The sequence below is a fragment of the Anabrus simplex genome, chromosome 12, assembly GCF_040414725.1.
Source record: "Anabrus simplex isolate iqAnaSimp1 chromosome 12, ASM4041472v1, whole genome shotgun sequence".
NCBI lineage: Eukaryota > Metazoa > Arthropoda > Insecta > Orthoptera > Tettigoniidae > Anabrus > Anabrus simplex.
This window is the reverse complement of record NC_090276.1, coordinates 83,765,204-83,787,238: the sequence shown is the minus strand read 5'-3', so window position 1 is coordinate 83,787,238 and position 22,035 is coordinate 83,765,204. Positions and strand designations below refer to the sequence as shown.

General features: G+C 38.0%; 1 protein-coding gene across 1 annotated transcript in view; it reads left to right on the top strand.

The window, feature by feature from the left end:
• LOC136884233 (gastrula zinc finger protein XlCGF8.2DB) overlaps nucleotides 1-15,798 on the top strand; it is a 42,517-nt gene extending 26,719 nt beyond the window's left edge. The window contains exons 3-4 of the mRNA XM_067156291.2: nucleotides 2,105-2,178; nucleotides 13,686-15,798. Coding sequence (XP_067012392.2) covers nucleotides 2,105-2,178; nucleotides 13,686-14,451 — 840 coding nt within the window. The 3' untranslated portion in view covers nucleotides 14,452-15,798. The remainder of the gene's footprint in view (nucleotides 1-2,104; nucleotides 2,179-13,685) is intronic.
• The last annotated feature ends 6,237 nt before the right edge of the window (nucleotides 15,799-22,035 follow it).

The window sequence follows — 22,035 nt, the reverse complement described above, 5'->3', positions numbered from 1 at the left end:
TCTGGAACATCCTCCTTACAGTCCAGACTTGTCACCTAGTGATTACCACTTGTTTGGACCACTGAAAGATAAACGAAGAGGAAATTGATTTCATGATGATGCAGCGGTAGAGGAGTACATGCGCAACTGTCTGTACACACACCTTGTTCTTTTTTTCGAGGACGGCATAAAAATGTTGCCAATTCGGTGGCAAAAATATATTTCAAATTTGGGAGATTGTAGACAAATGAGATGCTTATTGTGTATTTGTTGGTGGATTCAATAAAATTGTAATAAATAATTCTGGTTTATATTTGCTTCACTATTACATGTTTCTTAAAAGAATTGAAATGCAAGACCATTAAAATATTGTTTACTGGTACGCTGTCAAAATATTATTATATTACATGTGCTTGTCATTAGACACAGTTGTTATGGTATAAGGTAAGTATTTGCTACCAGAACCTTACTTCTTCACTATTTTAAAATTGTTAAGTAGTCTATCACTTCTCTATTGCACAGTCCCTAGTTCGGTCTTGTATTAATGCATTGAGATGTTGTTCTACTGATGTACTAATGTCTAAGGCGAATACATATTGTTTACATTTCCCATTATTAGGCAGCCAGGCTTCCCACCAATCTACAATCAGAAATCATTTCACTAGATTATTAGAGCCTTACTGAAACACTGCATTTAAGGCGCTGGCCTTCTGGCCCCAACTTGGCAGGTTCAATCCTGGCTCAGTCCGGTGGTATTTGAAGGTGCTCAAATATGTCAGTCTCGTGTCGGTAGATTTACTGGCACGTAAAAGAACTCCTGCGGGACTAAATTCCGGCACCTCGGCGTCTCCGAAAACCGTAAAAGAGTAGTTAGTGGGACGTAAAACAAATAACATTATTATTATTATTATTATTATTGAAACACTGCATGAGGGGGACTCAAATGTGTTATTGACAGAATATATCTGAAGCTCATGTGAATGTCTACCAGCGGCAGCAAATGAGTGCGCGGAGCCTTGCTACTACGAGAGAGGAGTGCCTGTATGCTGGAGGGAGTGTCCTCTCATTGTGTAGGTAGGGATGGAAGAGAAGTGGGAAGGGAGGAGGGTTTAAAGGAGATCCTTTCGTTTTGTTCGTGTAATTTGAACTAATTTAAATAGTGGATTTTCTTCCGTAATATATTCGTTTAAAGTATTTTCCCTTTGTGTACCTGATGCAGTAATTCCATGACTTGCTGTAGGAATATGAACTTATGATTACTCTCGTATATGTGCTCACCCATCACTGTGTACCTAGCATACGTTTTAGCATTCATGTGTTCTTTATATCTAATTGTCTTGCTTCTTCCAGGTTGTCCTATATATTGCTTCCCACAATCTTGGCATGTCAGTCTGTATACTGCTGCCCTATGCTGCATGCATTGATCAGTACCTTATTATTATTATTGTCCATGCAAAATGCTATTTTGATATTTTGCTTTGTAAAGGTATTACCTATGTTAAAGTAGCATATTTCTTCGTCTACTTTCTATTTTCCAGCATAGTTTTAGGTTTGTTGCAAATGTGACTTTTCATTCTATTTACGTATGCTCTCGAGTACCCATTCTTCTTAGCTATTTCGTGTATAATTCCCATTCCCTCCTTAAATTTATTTTCCAGTAGTGGTGTACTAATTGCCCTATTTACCATGTGATGATAGATAGCCTTGTTATTCCGTCCTGGGTGGTTAGAATCATTCCTCAAAACTACTTTGGTTTGTGTTTACTGAACTAAATAAAATGTAGATAACAATTTGTTGTCACAAATAAGTGTTACCTAGGCAGGCTTACATAACCTTGATTATTGTATTTTGTCGACACTGTTCATTTGAGCTATAAAAATGGTCAAGATTATAAATTCTGACATAGGTTTAGTTTCCCTTATCTGGTATGAGATGATGACCTGTATGTTTACATGGCTGGGTTAACCTTAAGATGACAGCTCACCCTTGAAAAAATTGAATTATCATGAAAACTTTCATCCACTCCAAATAAAGTGTGATCAAATGCTTTTTTTTGTAAGAACTTTAGGCATTTTCTGCAGTCTCTTTGCTTTTACTCAGAGTACTAATATATGTTTTTTTCTAGGTTGAAGACAAAGGAGAGTTCACTGTGGGATATTCAGAAATACTTCCAGACACTTGCCTGAAGGAAGAAATTGGGTAAGGCTCTGCGTAACCCAACAAACAATTATTGTATAACAAAGAACTTCATTTCACAATATATATATTATATGTATTAATCAAATTAATATATACTGTTTAGATTAATTATAGAACCAGGCATGATATCATAAATCATGTGGGTTCATTTTTATCAGTTAACATTACATAAGAGACAGTATGTGGCAATGATGCATTCATTCATACATTTTCATTACGATTGTTATGCCTTTCACAAATCAGTCTGTAACTTTCTCTTAAATCATCTAGTACCTAGTTCAGCCTTCGCCACTACTTCTTTTACCTTCTATTGCTGAGTGCATTATTCTCTGAGGTAACATCCCCCTCCATTTGCCTCGCATAACTGCACCACCAAAGCCTGTTTATCTTATTTCCTCTTGCTGTTATTTCTGCCTGTTTGTACTGCCAATTATTTTTGTTACTTTCATATTCATTACTTCCAATTTATGGATAAGATCTCTTGTGTCTACCCAGCTTTCACTTCAATACACAATGTCATTCTGAAAACAGATTGATGCAAAGTTAATTTTGTCTGAGAAATCACTTCCTTCTTGCAGAAGATGCTGACTGCAGTACCTTGATTCTACCATCCTTCGAGAATGCTAATCCAAAGTGCTGGAAGGGATCATCTCAGCCTAACATTGATTCCCTACTGACCACTTTCTTCTTGGAAATGCTAATTTTCTTCCCATACTCACTGCATCTCTTCTCTGGCCCCAAGTATTTAGGTGCCATGCTTTCAGCACAGTCTATTATTAAGAGCAAATTGCCAGTATGGACTAAATAACTTACTAAATTTCCACCCATCTGAATTCCTCTGTGCTATTTTATACTTTTCATTATATGATTCTTCACTAGAGAGCACAACAAAAGTTAAAGATTACAGCCTTGCAAACCCGTCTAGCCACCTTGAATACATGATCTCTAAGAATATTACTTCAGGTATAAACTTATATTTTATTTGTTGAAGATTTATTTAAAATTATATTAGCCCTTTGTGGGCAGTGGTAATTCATGGCCATAGGCAGTGAAAAATTGAAAAATAAAAAATTGCATGAAAAATTTGGAAAAATTTACTAAGATGATGAAAATACAGTATACCCAAATTAACCACTTGACGTACTTTGACGGATCTCTCCGTCCTGGCTCTCGATTGCACTCCGGTACAAAGACGGATCTCTCCGTCCGCGCGTAGTGTTTATTTCCGTACCTGCTCCAAGCCGGTTTCCTTTGTGAAAGTATTTGATATTAGTAATGTAACCTCTTGACAGATGGAATCACTGTTTTATTCCATTGATGTATTCGATAATCACGCCTGTGCAGTTATTCCGCGGAAAGAATAACCTGTATCTTAGCAACCTCTTCGTAAGCGAAATCATGGCTGCCTCCATGTTGAGTGACGAAGCGATTATATGGGAAGTTTTAGAAGTGAATGACATTGATATAGAAATAAGCGACGAAGAATTTAGTAGATATGAAAAGTAGTGAAAGTAGTTCGTGTGATAGAAACTTTAGCGCTGGTAGGGGTGAACAAAGTGCTGTTTTGCCGTCAAATATGTCACTGAATTTTAGGCCTACAACTGATGCCGCACCAGCGGCTTCTAATCATGTTTTACGCGATAGGGTATGGAACTGGGCGCACGTATGTAATACTCCAGAGTATCATTCATGCATCGCAACTGGTGAAATAGTGTTTTCCAAAGGCACCTAGGGCAATGCCCGAACGAACTACAAGTTGTGAACGAATTTCTAACAGCAGACTTTTCGGGAACATCTAACCAATGAGGTAAATGCTTATGCAAGTAAAGACCTTGTATCGGCTGCCGAGGATATAAATAGGGTAATGTCATTTGGAAAGGAACACTGGTTCCATGTATCTGTGGATGAAATGAAGGCCAGATTACCTTGAAGTGATAATGTATGATGGAAAAAAGACGTTCAGACCCAATCTTGTTGTTGACTACAACTATGGAAAGGGTGGTGTTGATTCCCATGACCAGGGACTCGCATCATTCCCCCTTGATGAGGAAGTATGTAAAAGGATACACAAAATATACTTCTACATGCTAGTCATGACACTTCTGAATTCCAACATCATTCATCCCCTCCTCAACCCTGAAAAGAAGCGAGTAGTCTCTGCCACCTTCCGGATCAATTAGGCCGAACAGCTTGACTATCCAAAATAAGGCACCCAAGCCCTGGGGATACACCACTGAGACTTCAAGAGAGGCACTGGGGACACTTTCCGACCAAAATACCCCCAACAACGAAGAAGGTTATCCCATCACGGAGATGCAAAGTCTGTGTGACACGGGGTCTGAGGAAGGAATCTTCATTTGAATGCCGCCGGTGCAAGGTGGCGATGCACGAATATGACTGTTTTATGACCTACCATATTCATAAAGACGTCACAAAGTACATCTGACAGTAGTTTGGATATTTCCTCTCATTACGTTGCTGGAAAGCATGCTTTTTCAATGTCGGTGATAATATCATGTAATGTAATGAAAATAAATGGTACACCAAGGCACAAAATAAGTTCAGTTAAATGGCATGTGAATGGGTTAACCACATACCTTGTTTAATAGTGAAAACCCACTTTGAAGTACACAAAATAAATATTGTCTCATCACTTTTTTCATTGGAAGAATGGCATAAAGGACACTCAACGTTATGATCTAACAATGGTTAGCTTTAAGCACTGTGGAACCTCAATTCTCTGTTTTTGGAGGGACCACGAAAGAAAACGTACAACACGGGAAAACAGAAAATCCAAAAATTAATGAGCCGTTAACAATTTGGCTAAACATCACAAAAATGAAATATGTATACTTATAATCTTACAAACACCCCTAAACCATACCAGACTACAGCTCCAATGTACCTTGCGCCTACCAAGCTATTGCTGCTCTGTCTGAAGGCCTGCAGATTACAAGGTGACGCATGGTCAGTGTAATGAATCCTATCGACCGTTATTCCTGGTCCTCTAGCCCTCATATGCCTGACCTGGCCGTGAATCGAACCCGGGCCCTCCGGGTGAAAGGCAGGCAAGTTATACCACAGGGCCGACTTCAAACATTAATTACCAGTACGTGACTTAAAAATCTCGAAACTTTACATTCGGAAAACTTCTTTCAGTTCAGCAACTTTGATCAGCCAAGCTCTTCAAAAAATCTAATACCTACCCGTAACGCCAAGCCGAACAATGATCGACCACATGCAGTTTTTAATTCTGAATTAAAGCACAAGAGATACAAAAGCGCCCAATATGCTGGTGAATTCCCTTTTTTCTTATCTTCCATTGTAATTTGGTCACCGGTATAATGTTCGTATTACAAGTGATAAAAATCATTTTTCGTCCGTATTGAAAGTTTCATAAACTGTATATAGGATAATATCTTTTGTTTATTTCCACCTATTCAATACATTACAAGAAGTTGGCATTTACTTTAAAACATTATTCAGATGAGACATGTTTCGCCTCTCACTGTGAGGCATCTTCAGTCATTATCAAAAACCTTATTATTTTACCAGGCATCTGGTTAAAGATATTAAAAATGTGTTTGATGATTATAAGAGAGTTAAGATTTACGTTAGTTATAAACATGTTCATGAAGTAACTAAAAATCTAATATATTGATAAAAACATAAGTAGTTCTTTGTTGAATAGGACTTGTTTGATTGTACTATATAGTAAAAGAAGGTGGCTTGAAGCTGTAGTCATTAATAGATGTCTAATACATAGTGGAAGGCATAAAATATCAGTTCTATGAGAATATACATTACATTCAAATGATACTAAAAACTAGTGGATTCAAAGGTAGTACATATAAAATGTTCAATGAAATAACTATAGATCTAATAAAAAGATAAACACATATGTAGTTCTTTGTTAATTAGGACGTTGTAAGATTGTACGGCTTAAAGCCGTAGTCATTAATAGATGTCTAATACATAGTGGAAGGCATATGAAATCAGTTCAATGAGAATATATAATACAAACAATTGGTACATAAAAACTGGTAGATTCATAAGAGGTACATTTAAAAATGAAGGCGTCATGTGACTATAAAAGACAGTTGATGGCTTAAAGCCGTAGTCAAAGTTTGAAATGTAGGTCAAATAACTGCTAAATATATGGTAAAAAGATATAAGTCAAAATATACAGCTTAGTATAAAAAATATGAAGGAAAAACATTCCAATTGCTTGACAAAAGTTACTTGACGTTGGCATGCGTTTGTCCGTGATATTTATTGGTCAACATTTCGTAGGTTATTTTAGATTTATTCGGCAAGATTGCGTTGACAAGAAGTTCACCAGATGTTTATAGTTTGCCTAATTTGTAAAAAGAAAGATGCAGAGATGATGATGGGTGGAAATTCTCAACGTTGGTATGGTTTTCTGACTGAAGGTTGGAGAGCTGTTGTGTTCTTCTTCGATGACAATATATTTATAAAACGTTGATTGTAAATAATTTATACTATTGAAAGCCCAGTGACTGTACAGTGCCCTGAGTAAAGTGCCGAAAACCTGTTTGGTGATACACTTGAAAAAAAAAGGTAAAAAAAAAGACAACATCTCACCCTGGACATAATGTAGACGTTTTGCAAGTATGAATATTTGAAGAAACTTGTTCCGTCTTCAAGTAGAGCTGCCGAAATGAGCTCTGTCTCCTTCCAATTGTTGTGGACATTCTCTGCTTTATGATTTCCAAGGATTCTCTAAACAATACCATCTGAATACGATGCTAAGAAGGTCACTTATACAAGTTCAACACCGATCGCTATTCCAGTCCAGTAGGCTACTTCTTTAAATTACCACCATGATCCATAATTATGCAGTAGTCGTCTTATCGTGAGATACAATTTCTTGAAGAACGCATGATCGAGGATTTAGCGTTGAGGGACTGATATTTCTGGACGGCTGATCCGGGAAATTGTTTCTTCGAGGAACGGATAATGTGGGATTTTAACAATGTGATTTAATTAGGATGCTTGCAAGACCACTTAATTTGATCGAATAACACAGGAAAACGTAGTTTCCGGATACATATAATCGAGGTTCTACTCTACATAGTAGTCCTCTTTATGTCTGCCCGTTAGTTCCCCTTCCTGAAACGGGGTCAGGGATGAGGTGAGAGGAATGTACATGGCATGCTTTTACAGCCAGTTGGCCTTCCTGAGGAGCTAATGAATTTGACATGAATAGTAGTGAGTGAAAGTAGCTGGAAAGAAACGGTTCTTGCCTGCGAATAGGAGCTATCCCGACATTTGCCTGGAAGATCTGAATTTAATACGAATGATGGGAAGCATGATCAACAAATGGCAAATAACTTAATATGGGAAGAACACCTGATTCAGAAAGTGATGGAACCAGGTAGAGGGAAGAATATCCTGGACGTGTTGCTGATAAAACCACATGAGCTCTATAGAAAAACTGAAGTAATAGATGGTATTAGTGATCATGAAACTGTTTTTGTCTTAGTTAAAAGTAAATGTGAAAGGAAGGAAGGTATTAAAATTAGGACTACTAGGCAGTACCATGTGGCTGATAAAGCAGTAAAAAGTTATTTTTAATTGTGCAGAACGGTAAATAAAAATGTAAACAGACTCTGGGATGGGTTTAAAGCAATTGTTGAGGAATGTGAAAAGAGGTTTGTACCTTTAACGGTTGTAAGGAATGGTAAAGAATCACTATATTATAACAGAGAAGTAAGGTGACTGACAAGAAGATGTAGGTTGGAAAGAAATAGAGTTAGAAATGGCTGTGGAAGTAAGGAGAAATTGAAGGAACTTATTACGAAATTGAATCTAGCAAAGAAGTCAGCTAAATATAACACGATGGCAAGCATAATTGTCTGTCATACAAATTTCAGTGAAAAATGAAGGGTATGTATAGGTATTTTAAGGCAGAAACAGGTTCCAAGGAAGACATTCCAGGAATAATTAATGAACAAGGGAGTGTGTATGTGGGGATCTTCAAAAGGCAGAAGTATTCAGTCAGCAGTATGTAAAGATTGTTGGTTACAAGGATAATGTCCAGATAGAGGAGATGACTAATGCTAAATAAGTATTAAAATTTACAGATGATAACTGTGACATTTACAGTAAGATACAAAATTTGAAAACTAGAAAATTGGCTGGAATTGATATGATTTCCGGGGATATACACTGACTGACAGAGCAAATGCAACACCAAGAAGGAGTGGTTCGAAAGGGATGAAAGTTGGGGAAAAAACAGAGACGGCACGGACGAATAATTGATGTTTATTTCAAACCGATATGCAGGTTACACAATGCGCACAGCATCGACTTAGTAGGATGTAGGACCACCGCGAGCGGCGATGCACGCAGAAACACGTCGAGGTACAGAGTCAATAAGAGTGCGGATGGTGTCCTGAGGGATGGTTCTCCATTCTCTGTGAACCATTTGCCACAGTTGGTCGTCCGTACGGGGCTGGGGCAGAGTTTGCAAACGGCGTCCAATGAGATCCCACACGTGTTCGATTGGTGAGAGATCCGGAGAGTACGCTGGCCACGGAAGCATCTGTACACCTCGTAGAGCCTGTTGGGAGATGCGAGCAGTGTGTGGGCGGGCATTATCCTGCTGAAACAGAGCATTGGGCAGCCCCTGAAGGTATGGGAGTGCCACCGGCCGCAGCACATGCTGCACGTAGCGGTGGGCATTTAACGTGCCTTGAATACGCACTAGAGGTGACGTGGAATCATACGCAATAGCGCCCCAAACCATGATGCCGCGTTGTCTAGCGGTAGGGCGCTCCACAGTTACTGCCGGATTTGACCTTTCTCCACGCCGACGCCACACTCGTCTGCGGTGACTATCACTGACAGAACAGAAGCGTGACTCATCGGAGAACACGACGTTCCGCCATTCCCTCATCCAAGTCGCTCTAGCCCGGCACCATGCCAGGCGTGCACGTCTATGCTGTGGAGTCAATGGTAGTCTTCTGAGCGGATGCCGGGATGCAGGCCTCCTTCAACCAATCGACGGGAAATTGTTCTGGTCGATATTGGAACAGCCAGGGTGTCTTGCACATGCTGAAGAATGGCGGTTGACGTGGTGTGCGGGGCTGCCACCGCTTGGCGGCGGATGCGCCGATCCTCGCGTGCTGACGTCACTCGGGCTGCGCCTGGACCCCTCGCACGTGCCGCATGTCCCTGCGCCAACCATCTTCGCCACAGGCGCTGCACCGTGGACACATCCCTATGGGTATCGGCTGCGATTTGACGAAGCGACCAACCTGCCCTTCTCAGCCCGATCACCATACCCCTCGTAAAGTCGTCTGTCTGCTGGAAATGCCTCCGTTGACGGCGGCCTGGCATTCTTAGCTATACACGTGTCCTGTGGCACACGACAACACGTTCTACAATGACTGTCGGCTGAGAAATCACGGTACGAAGTGGGCCATTCGCCAACGCCGTGTCCCATTTATCGTTCGCTACGTGCGCAGCACAGCGGCGCATTTCACATCATGAGCATACCTCAGTGACGTCAGTCTACCCTGCAATTGGCATAAAGTTCTGACCACTCCTTCTTGGTGTTGCATTTGCTCTGTCTGTCAGTCAGTCAGTGTATTATGGACAATGGGTTGGGATATAATACCGTATGTAAAGTACTTATTTGATTACTGTTTGCATGAAAGAGCTATATCAAATGAATGAAGAGTTGCTATATTATCCCCTCTGTATAAAGGAAATGGTGATCGGCATAAAGCTGAAAATTACATGCCAGTCAGCTGACAACACAGCGTAAGGCAGGACGCAGAACTTCACACAACCGACTATGAAACTTATTTCAAGAGTCAGACTATAAATTAACTTCAACTACAGTTGTTTTCAAGAGTTCCCCCAAAAATTATATGTTTAGAAAATCTTTTATATTCTTAATTTTACCTTCAAGATTCAAGAAGCATGTACTTCTCCAGCCTTAAAAGAAAACCCCTTACATCAAATTTATTGACATTGACTTGTTGGAAACTTTTAACCCAACGTGAATGAACATTTTATCTTATGATCATTATCATAATTATCACAAGTATTTTATTTCTCTTGTCAGTTTTTAAATCTTTTAGCTAATGATGTTTCATAATTGGAATGAAACGTATTATACTCACAAGATTGAGCTGAATTATTTTGTGTAAATAATAAACTAGCTATAAGAAACTGTCAAGTATTTGAAGGTGGGAATCTCCTTGTAACATAACCTTAGTTACCATTAAGTTCGACGTGCATTGCATGTAAGGTTTAGGAAAGCATTCTTTCTGATTATAGTAGACATGTTTGCAAAATTAATAATCGATTCATTAGAAGGCAGTTTGGTTTAGGAAAGTTTATTCCAGTGAAGCTCAACTTGTAGGATTCCAGCAAGATATAGCAGATATCTGGGATTCATGAGGTCAAATGGACTGTGTAGTGATTGACATTTCTAAAGCATTTGATATGGTGGATCATGGGAGACTACTGGCAAAAATAAGTGCAATTGGACAAGGCAAAAGAGTGATTGAATGGGTTGCTGTATTTCCAGAAAATAGATCTCAGAGAATTAGAGTAGGCGAAGCTTTATCTGACCCTGTTAAATAAAGAGGGGAATTCCTCAAGGCAGTATTATTGGACCTTTATGTTTTCTTATATATGTATATATATATACATATATATGACTGATAGCATAATTAACAACATAAGATATGCGGATGATACAGCCATCTTGTGTGACAATTTTTAAGGTCTGCAACTCCTGCTCATTAATATAAGTGCATAAATTGAGGACATGGGACTAAAAATAAATGTAAACAAGACCAAGTTCATGATCTTCAGCAGATGTGCCAATGCTGAGGCAATCTTGCAAGTAAACAACCGACAGATTGAGAGAGTAACAACTTTTAAATATCTGGGTGCCATTGTCACTGAACAACTTGATCCTGATAAAGAAGTAAAGCAGAGGATAGCAATAGCACAAAGAATATTTACAAAAATGAAATCTTTCTTTTGCCATGACTACTTAAATTTAAAACTTAGACAGAGGATGGTCATGTGCTATATATGGTGAGCCTTGCTATATGGTGTGGAAACATGGACTCTCAAGAACATATCAGTGAAACGCTTGGAAGCCTTTGAAATGTGGATCCACCATAGGATGCTCAGATACTAACAAACCAAGAAGTACTCAGAAGGGCAAGAGCAAGTCGTGAACTCGTTCAAACATTAAAACATCGAAAACATCCTTAGAAATGACCATTACCTCATCTTGCAGTGGATTGTACAAGGCAAAATACAGGATTGAAGAGGTGTCAGGAGGAGGTGAACATCAAGGGTTGGAAACATCAAAGAATGGACTGGAATTCACAGTGTACTGGTACTGAAGAAGAAGAAGAAGATATACAAATGATACGAGTAAGGAAGTGGAATCAGAGATAAGGCTTGTTGCCTTGCAGTAGCATGGTGAGAAGGAAGTCAGAGCAAGGCTCGGATAGGAACTGGCTATAAGGAGTTTTACCAACTTGTTGACCTTGTCTTTTGAAAGGAATATTCATAAGAATTAATACTATTACTATGCTGGTAGTCATGCAGCGCAGATCTATGTCATACAACTGGCTACCTTGAAAGCATTACTTTCCTACTACCAGAAATACCTTGTCTTTTGAAAGAAATTTTCCTAAGAAGTAAAGTTTTTATTGTTCTGATGTGGATATTGTCCCATTTTCCTATTCCAAGGCCAGAGTTCAAAGCTACCGGCTACAAGCACTGCATGTCATATTATAAAGAAATATCATTCCAATTTTAACGTGAAGAATTTTTACAAGAAGTGATTGACGATTTTATTTTCTTTAGTTTATTTTCTTTAGTATATTCTCAGATGGTTTGTAAAGAACATAGGTTCTTCCATTTTTTAAATTATTAGACAGTAACAAAGATGTATCATAATCTGTTATGAGATGCTATGACTGAAGTCTTAAATTAGATGAAGCATGTTTAATATATTGTTATATTAAATAGTTCTCACTTGTATAGTGAAGTGTATTGATTAGATGGACCATTAAACTCAGCACTAGTTTTTAATTTAAGTGGTTTGTTCCGAGCTATCAGCAGAGGAATGCCGTGGAATGACATTAGTATACAAATACGTTTGAGTGATATCTATAAAAGTAAGAAAAATCACAATATGAAAATAAAGTTGGAATTCATTAGGACAAATTGGGGCAAATATTAATTTATATGAGGGGGAGTTAGGGATTGGAATAACTTACCAAGGGATATGTTCAGTAAATTTCCAGTTTCTTTGAAATCATTTATGAAAAGACTAGGAAAACAGCAGATAGGGAATCTGTTACCTCTCAATGTAGATCAGTATTGATTGATTGACTTGAAGTATAAATGGGTAAGGTAAGGGTTATTCTGCCCGAAGGCAGGTCCGAACCTCCGCAGAGGTGTTCCTAAACCGGAGTTTACGTGCGGTAGGGTGGCCAGTTCCTTTCTGCTTCTCCCTTCCCTTACCCCCCACCAACAGCGCGTGGCAACCCATCCAACTCCTGACCACGCCCAATGTTGCTTAACTTCGGAGATCTCACGGGATCCGTTGTTTCAACATGGCTACAGCCGTTTATAAATGGGAAACCACAGAAAATCATTCTCAGGAAAGTCGACATTGGGAATCGAACTCGTGCGTTTGCTGAATGTAGATCCCCAGTGTGGCTACTCTTGGTACACATTAGTCCATTATTACGAAGTCTATATTCAGAAAGCTACTTTCAATCAGGTTTTGTTTCTATTTGATGTCTTTGTTCATCAAAAAGTGGAAAACTTTTAGTCAAGAAATAGTCACAGAAGTTGAACTGGCGCTCTGCACATGTAACGTAAATAAATATCCTATAGGGTGTGTTTCAGTATCAGTGTTTGACGGCAACATTGGTCTTTGATCAATATTAGGAACAGGAATGATAGTCATAGATCTGGGACTCTTGTTATGTCAGATCCATTCTGTCACTGTCACTTGTGCGGTTGTTTCTCTCAGATGAGCTGAAGGGGAATTTTTAGCTTCAGTCACATATACTAAAATCAGACACACTTTTGTATCATCCAGTATTGACATTATATTGGTATTGCTAATCTGTGGTTGCTATGCCATTTCACCGGAATACCTCAAAAATGCATAAAAAGTATGCATACACAAAAAACTGCGTCACGCCACATGTGTATTACGCAGCTCTCACCAACAGGAGTAAAGTCATTGTGAGATACTGAGGGGATTTCCGTCATTAGTAGAGTTGAAGGAACAACTTCCGCTATCTATAAGTATGTTTGTGTACATGCTCGGCAACTAAGGCCACAAAATTTGAATTAAACATACATACATGTTTCCTCCTGGAGAAAAAGGTTTAAAGGTTTAAACAAGCATAATTTACTCTTGATGTCTTAATGGTGAAGGAATTTACCAAATTATTAATGATACTGGTTGTTTCTTTTTTCAGGCAACAGGCAGTATTAATTTCACAGACACTGACTGGAAAACCTGTATCCCCAGATGATCCTCCTGTGGGTGAAGTAGATTTACCAGGAGTTTTGAACTCTGGCACCATTCTTTCCCTCAATGTTGATACACAACAAAAGTTTAATTGCGCTATTTGTAACAAAGAGTTTGTGCGGAAGAGGGCACTGAGGAGGCATCTGTGCAATCACTTACGTCATCGTCAATTCAGCTGCCAAATTTGTTTCAAGCAATTCACTGCAATGGGTAGTTTGAAGTCTCACGTTGTAATCCATACGGGAGAAAGAGAGAGAAAGTTCCAATGTTTTGTCTGCTCTAAGAAATTTCTCCGCCGTAGTTCTCTCAACATGCATATCAATATAATACATCAGGGACAGAAGAATTATACCTGCTCAGTGTGCTCACTTAAATTCTCTAGGCAAGGAGATTACCGTAGGCATCTGCAAACTCACACAGGGATTGAAAAGAACTTTCAGTGTCCTACGTGTCATAAATCGTTCACACGGTCATTCAATTTAAAAATCCATGTACTCGCTCATTCTGGGGAGAAAAATAATGAGTGTCCAACTTGTTTCAAGGCTTTTCTGAGAGCTGGTGACTTGAAGCGACATCTTAAGGTACATGTAGGAGAGAAGAAATTTGAGTGTTCTATTTGTCATTGGAAATTTGCTGAACGGTACAATCTCAATGCACATTATCTTACTCATGACAGAAGATCTGGAAAAGGTACCAAATTCATTGTAGGTTGATATTTTTGTTTGAAGTTCGTCAACCATGGGTAGAGGAGATTGTGTTTGGCCAAAGAGTATTTATCAACAGGAATATATTTGTTCCTCACAAGGCAATTGTGCAGAAGCATATTATGTCATGTATGAACGGTAAGGACCGTACTAAACACGAGCACTGAATGAGATCAAATGCCCACCCTGATATTACAGTGAAGTGTGTGTGTACAGTCTTTTGTACCCCTACATACATCATTTGCCATTAATGCTTCACTGAATTAATTAAATACGGCAAACAATTCATACAAATACATTAGCAGGATGGGGTCTGCTTATGAAAAGGATCAGAAACCAACACTATTAGACATCACATTTTCAGTGATTGGCGTGCTGCTGATTATTCAGATCCTCACTTTGATGTAGAAGAGAGGTTTATATATGCAGAAGGTGTACAAATGTTGCAGTTTAGATACCTTTACTGATTTTGAGTAGAAATATGAACAGGAAGAACCCAGAGTCTTTATTAGAGGGAATGGGTTGAATGTGTGGAGCACTCAAAAAATATGGGTAAAACAGGTGAGGGATGCAGTCCTGTCTAAAATGAAAGACACGCTATTGTTGTCGTGTTATTTATTCTGAACTAACACTTTCAGTACTATCACATCTTAACATGGACCTTGGCAGTTAACTAGGTATTTTCCATGAATATTAATTCATACCTGATTTTTGTATCATATCGAGGTATCAGCCATCCAAAATTGAACATGTCACTCAGGAAGTAGGTATCTAATTTATTTATACTAGTCATATGGAAAACATAAGAAATGTATGAAAATCACTCTTACAATCAAGTTATATCATTAAGCCTGCTCAAACCATAAAAATGAATCATTTACTGTGGTTGCTTAAGCTACAAATAAACACTGCATTTGAAATACAAAATTTACGTATTTAGGAATCATTTGCTTTGGTATAGTAGCCATAAAAACATTGGGCAATGCACAGTCCAGCGTTGCGCCACCATCTACATTCTCTTCATAGTTTGGGTGATTCATCAGCCTGTGTCTCTTCATCTAAATGAAAAATAAACCCAAATTTCGGGAGTGGTGAAGTATTTTATATTGTTTGTATACAGAGTAAAATAATACAACTTAAGGCTTCCATTCAAGTGTTATGTAACAAATAAAATTCTTGCCCGAACTATGACTTGATATGTTATCTGGTTCGTAAGCAGATTCTCCATTACTGTCATTTACTGTATTTCTGAACCCGCTTCTAGTGATAAAATATCCAGTATATTACCTTACAGCTACATATCATTACCTATATTTCAGAATAAAATTCAGAAATAATCCTTATACTAATTTATTAGCATGCTAACTTTGTATGAAAGAAAATAAAATTGAAATATATGTTGTAGAGAAAAGAAAATGAAAATACGATAATTAACCATCTTATATACATTGATTCTTTCTGTCAACATAGTTGGAATTGGGTCTTTTGTACCCCTACATACATCATTTGCCATTAATGCTTTGCTAAATTAATTAATTCCATCATTTTGCATAAATATTGTTCATAGGGTCATTTTTTCACAAGGTCATGTTCTTTATTTTTGTTGGGATGTGGAGGATGTTTCATATTTGGGTTTTCGTGTTCATCATACGAGATAATTAACAAGTTTCCTCATTGTGGCTTTAAACTATCACCACGCTCTAAAATACTATTATAATTAGAAATACTAACTAGACAAGGTTATATCAATTCGTTTATAACCTTAGAAATCATATATATATAATCAATAAGTGCCTCTAATGAAATAGCCTATCGATATTAATTCTGAAATTGTGCCACTCATATATATGTGCTGCTATTAACGATGTATTCTCTTATTTCATCTACCGCTGTGCCAATACTTCAACGTAATATAATTCCTCAATCTGCAGTTTATTCTGGGAGACGTACTCGTTCTGTAGGGCGATTACTCATAATGTCTCTACATATGCACCAATAAGTATCTGAAACTCAATAACCATGCATAATCTTTCACGTTATATCACCAATCGACATTAAATAAGCTGGTCTGTAACTCTATGTTCACATCAACATGACTTAACCTCATAGCTTGCACTTTATTTATCATGATTATCAATATCTATCACATGGATCAGTTATAACAACTTCCTTCATTTAACCTTATGACAAAAATAAAACATTATATCTCAATACTCTCATTACTACACATTTCTCATATACCTCTTATTAATCTACCTGAATATATATATATATTTTCTCATTTCACTTCCACTACATATTATCTCTGTTATGGTTCGTTACTCCCTCAACGATATATTCTTATAAAACGTGTATTCCTAATATAATCCATCTCTTCGTATAATAAAGTCATTTCAGCCATGTCTGTTGATTTGGTTTACTCAAAAATTAGCTGATACTATGCAGTTCATATCTACTGTTTTTCAATCTCCCCCCATTTCATGGTAGAATAAACTTTCTGTGTAGATTGTTATGTTAAAATCGATATACACACTTCACGTGTGACAACAATAACCTATAACTACATTTTGATTATATCTGCTACTTAAATTGGCACACACTTGTGGTTGACTGCTTATGATCTAACACTGATATTCACAATTTGGCACATATAATTTGTTTATAGGTTACACTCAATTGCTTTTAATTTAATACAACTACTACTATTAATTCTTAATATATATCGGAAACTTATCTCTTATCTCGACTCGAGTGGGTCAGCTGCTGGCTCCTGCTTGTCGCTATGTCATCTCTGTGTAGTAAGATTCCATGTCCGGACACATCACAGCTGGTTACTGGGCATCGCACTCTTGGTCTCCGTCATAGCAACCTGGGCAGTCTTCCTCCATCAGATTAAGCGGTTCTCATCATATTGGTGGTGTCCATGCAAGAAGAAAACAATATTATACAGGCAGAATAATTAGCTAATTCTTTCATTTTTAGCATTAGCAGATATGAATAAATGCCAGTATTTTCTCCTATATCTCAAAATTGCACTCTTATATGAATTCGAATGCAGCTTATTCTCATTAAATAGATCTTTTTCTTCACGTTGACTAGCACTTCTAGATATTATTTCTGTTATTCTTGATTATATTTAGCCCCTTATAGTGCTAGAATTCGCCCTTTCTCTTTGATCTTGCACCGGTCCTTATATTCCTTTTTCTCCAATATTTTAAATTGAAATGTGTTCATTTCTCCAAGTCTTGACTTATTCTTTAGCCGTGAATACTTGAATTCTTCACCAATATTTATATTTTTAATACACAGTTCTCTTCCTGTTTGTTAATCAACCTTTGCTTGGTTCCAAGTGGGTTACTTCTTTTTAAAAGCAATCTTCTTTCTCAGGCAGCAAGAAATTTTTTTAAATTTGCTTTATGTCGCACCGACACAGATATGTCTTACGGCGATGAGTAGCAAGAATTAATTTAATTCAATTATTTTTCAGGACAATAGTTGTTCCAACATGAAACTCTTTTTTCAATGGTCTTTCATAAGTCTCTGCCTTCTAAACTGTGATTAACTTGTGTCTTGGTGATAGTTCATACATGTCCGTGTTGTGTGAAGCCAGTGAAGCCAGCTGGTCTTTTTAGCCAGTGTTACCATTTACGATATATTGTCAGTTGGTCTTTCTCGCAGGGATTGTCACTGACGATATATTGTCAGCTGGTCCTATAAGGGTTAATATTGAAAAAACAATGACATGTATTAAAATGTTGAAAAGTCAATCTGTCACATTTAAGCACAGACTTTTAAGAACACAGTTCTTGTAAGACTCAAAATCAATTATTTGATGATCATAGTCCCATTGAGTTTTAATGTACAAATTGATTTTGGATCATTTCCCATTCCATACACAGGAGGGGACAATATTGCGTGCGTTTGATATGGGCTACGGCAGCTGTGATAGATGATAACAGAGCGGAGTTGTAGGTGAGGAGAAGGAGTTTGGTGTTAAGACCCCAGCTGGTACTGGTCAGCCGAAGTACCAGATGAGATCTTTTAGAGGATTAGAGGACTTTTATTTTAGATTTAGTAAGTGGGGGCAGAATGTGACGTTCTGATCTATCAGGGTCTCGCCGATTGATATGCCTAGGAACAACTGTGTGTAGAGATGGGAAAAAAGCGAACATCTTGGTGGAATGGTGAAGTGAGAGCAGCTTGTAAACATAAAAAGATGGCTTATCAGAAATGGCTGAAAACAAGGGCTGATGCAGATAACCTGAAAAGGCTAGATCAAGCAGCAGGCAAACCTTTCTGGACAGTAATAAAGAATCTTAGGGAGGGAGGGAAAAAGGAAATGAACAGTGTTTTGGGTAATTCAGGTGAACTCATAATAGATCCCAGGGACAGTTGGAGGGAATAATTTGAAAATCTTATCAATGTAAAAGGAAATCCTCCTGGTGGTATCGTGAACAACCAAGCTTATAGAAAGGAGGAAAATGGTGTTGCTGAAATTATGTTTGAGGAAGTGGAAAGGATGGTAAATAAACTCAATTATCATAAAGCAGCAGGAACAGATGAAATTAGACCTGAGATGGTGAAGTATAGTGGGAAGGCATAGATGAAATTGTTTCATAGAGTAGTATAATTAGCATGGAGTGTTGTTAAGGTACCTCAGATTGGACAAAAGTAGTAATTGCACCTATCTATAAGCAAGGGAAGAGATTTCTCATTGGTTTGTATACCAGAAAAAGTATTCACTGGCATCTTGGAAGGGAGGGTGCGATCAGTAGTTGAGGGGAAGCTGGATAAAAATCAGTGTGGTTTCAGACCACAGAGGCGCTGTCAGGATCAGATATTCAGTATGTGCCAGGTAATTGAAAAATGCTACTAGAGGAATAGGTAGTTGTTTTTATGTTTTGTGGATCCAGAGAAAGCATATGACAGGGTAAGGAGGTAAAAGATGTCACCATAATGGGGGGACTATAGAATTTAGGGTAGATTACTTAAATCATTAAAAGGCTTTTATGTCGACAATCGGGCTGCAGTGAGAATTGATGGTAGAATAGTTCTTACTTCAGGGTACTGACAGGAGTTAGTTAATGCTGTAATCTTTCACCTTTGCTGTTCGTAGTTTATATGGATCATCTGCTGAAAGGTATAAAGTGGCAGGGGGGGATTCAGTTAGGTGGAAATGAGGTAAGTGATCTGGCCTATGCTGATGACTTTGTCTTTAAGGCAGATTTAACTGAAAGCCTGCAGTCTAATATCTTGGAACTTGAAAATAAGTGCAATGAGTATAAATCAAAATTAGCCTTCTGAAGACTAAATTGATGTCGGTAGGTAAGAAATTAAAGGGAACTGAATATGAGATTGGTGATACAAAGTTGGAACAGGTCGGTATTTTCAAGTATTTAGGATGTGTGTTCTCCCAGTATCGTAATATAGTGAGATTGAATCAAGGTGTATAACCTAATGCATTGAGCTCGCAGTTGCGATCAACAGTGTTCTGTAAGAAGGAAGTCAGATCCCGGACAAATCTATCTTCACATCGCCCCATTATCAGACCAACTTTACTTTATGGGAGCGAAAGCTGAGTGGGCTCAGGATATCTTATTCATAATTTTAGAAGTAACAGATATGAACTAGCAGGAATGTTTCCTGGTAAAAATTTGTGAGAACAATGGCAGGAGGGTACTCAGAATGTGGAGATAAAGGAATGAACTTGATGCATGAAGCTGTACGCATAAACCGGCTTCGGTGTTGGGGCCATGTGAGACAAATGGAGGATGATAAGCTACATAGGAGAATAATGGACTCTGTTATGGAGGGTAGGAGAAGCAGAGGGAGACCAAGATGATGACGGTTAGATTCAGTTTCTAATGATATAAAGATAAGAGATATAGAACTAAATGAGGCCACAACACTAGTTGCAAATAGAGGATTATGGGGGCGTTTAGTAAATTCACTCTGGCTTGCAGACAAAACGCTGAACGGCATAAAGGTCTATAAGGGAGATGATAAACACCATTCATTGTCATAGAAAATGTGAAAAATTTCTAAAGTAATTTTCCCCTCCTTTTCCAGCTTTCTTAGTTGATCATGTACAACAGGAAACTTTCAGACTTTCAACATTGTAATTTGTTCAATAACTTGTTTATTCCTTGATAGACTTCCACTACTGAGATTTCTTGTTTCTCAATACATTTAATTGTTGTGGCTGACTGACAAGAAAATGTAGAAAAGTAATAGAAAGAGGGTTCTCAAAGAGGATAACAGGACAGAAAGTAAGATTTGAAAGCTGGGAATATTTCTACAGTTCCTTCCAGTGCTGATAACAAGGGCAGTCACCTAGTGTTCAGTTTCAGTGAAAATAAGGAATGATTTCAGAGATTCAACCCCTACTGTAAATATGTGGATGTGCTGACTGTGTGGCTCAGATGGTCGAGGCGCTGGCCTTCTGACCCCAACATGACAGGTTCGATCCTGGCTCAGTCCGGTGGTATTTGAAGGTGCTCAGATAAGTCAGCGTCATGTCAGTAGATTTACTGGCACGTAAAAGAACTCGTGCAGGACTAAATTCCGGCAGCTCAGTTATGGGACATAAAGCCAATAACATTCTTCATTCTGCCCAACTAAGGAGCACTATTGAACTTATGTATTTAGCTGATGTCTTCTCACTGTGGCTTTTTTGTGTAATCTTCTGACCAGGTTTTGTTGGTGGTAATGCTTGGATGATGTTTAAAGCAGTGATGTTGACTAATTTTCTGAACCTAGATCAGTCTAGCACAATGTCTTGAAGGTCTTTTCCAACTTCGAGCAGCCAGTTCATTTTTACTTTCATTGATAGGGTAAGATTCAGAATTCTTTTGGTCAATCTCTGATTACTCATTCTGAGAATATGTCCATAAAATTTCAAAGGTCTTTTCCTAAATGTGTCTGAGATTTTCTCTGAGTGTTGGTACAGGTCATGAGATTCCCTTATTATCCAGATTCCCCCTGAGCAGACTGGTCCAAAAATTTTCCTTCAAATATTTCTTTCTTGCTTTTCTATATCCTTAATCAATGATCTCCCCCAGTGATCAGTTTTTCAGATGCATATAGTGCTTCAGGCTTGATTACAGTGTTATAATGTCTTAATTTTTGCATTTCGACATAGAGTATTTATTATATCTGCTCTAAGTGAGTCTGTATGTTCTTTGTACTTTAGAGATGCTTTCTTTCTTTGCTCCATGATTCAGTCCTGAAGGATTGATGACTTCTTGCAGGTATTATTATTATTATTATTATTATTATTATTATTATTATTATTATTATTATTATTATTATTATTATTATTATTATTATTATTTGTGGGTTACTGTAGTCACGTCCTAGTTCGTGAACCATGGGCAACGGCTGAGTGGCCTAGTAAGTGGTCCTGAGAGTCGGGATACCAGTTGCTATGGAATGGGAGTGGGCATCTCGGACATATTCTGAGTCATGGCCCTCCTTGTGCTCAGGCGGCTAGAACTATACAATTCACCGGTGGTCCATAACCCGTTAGAGGACAGATCCTCACTTGGACTATGTGCAAGTAGGGTAGCATCCTGCTTCATGAATTTACTGAGC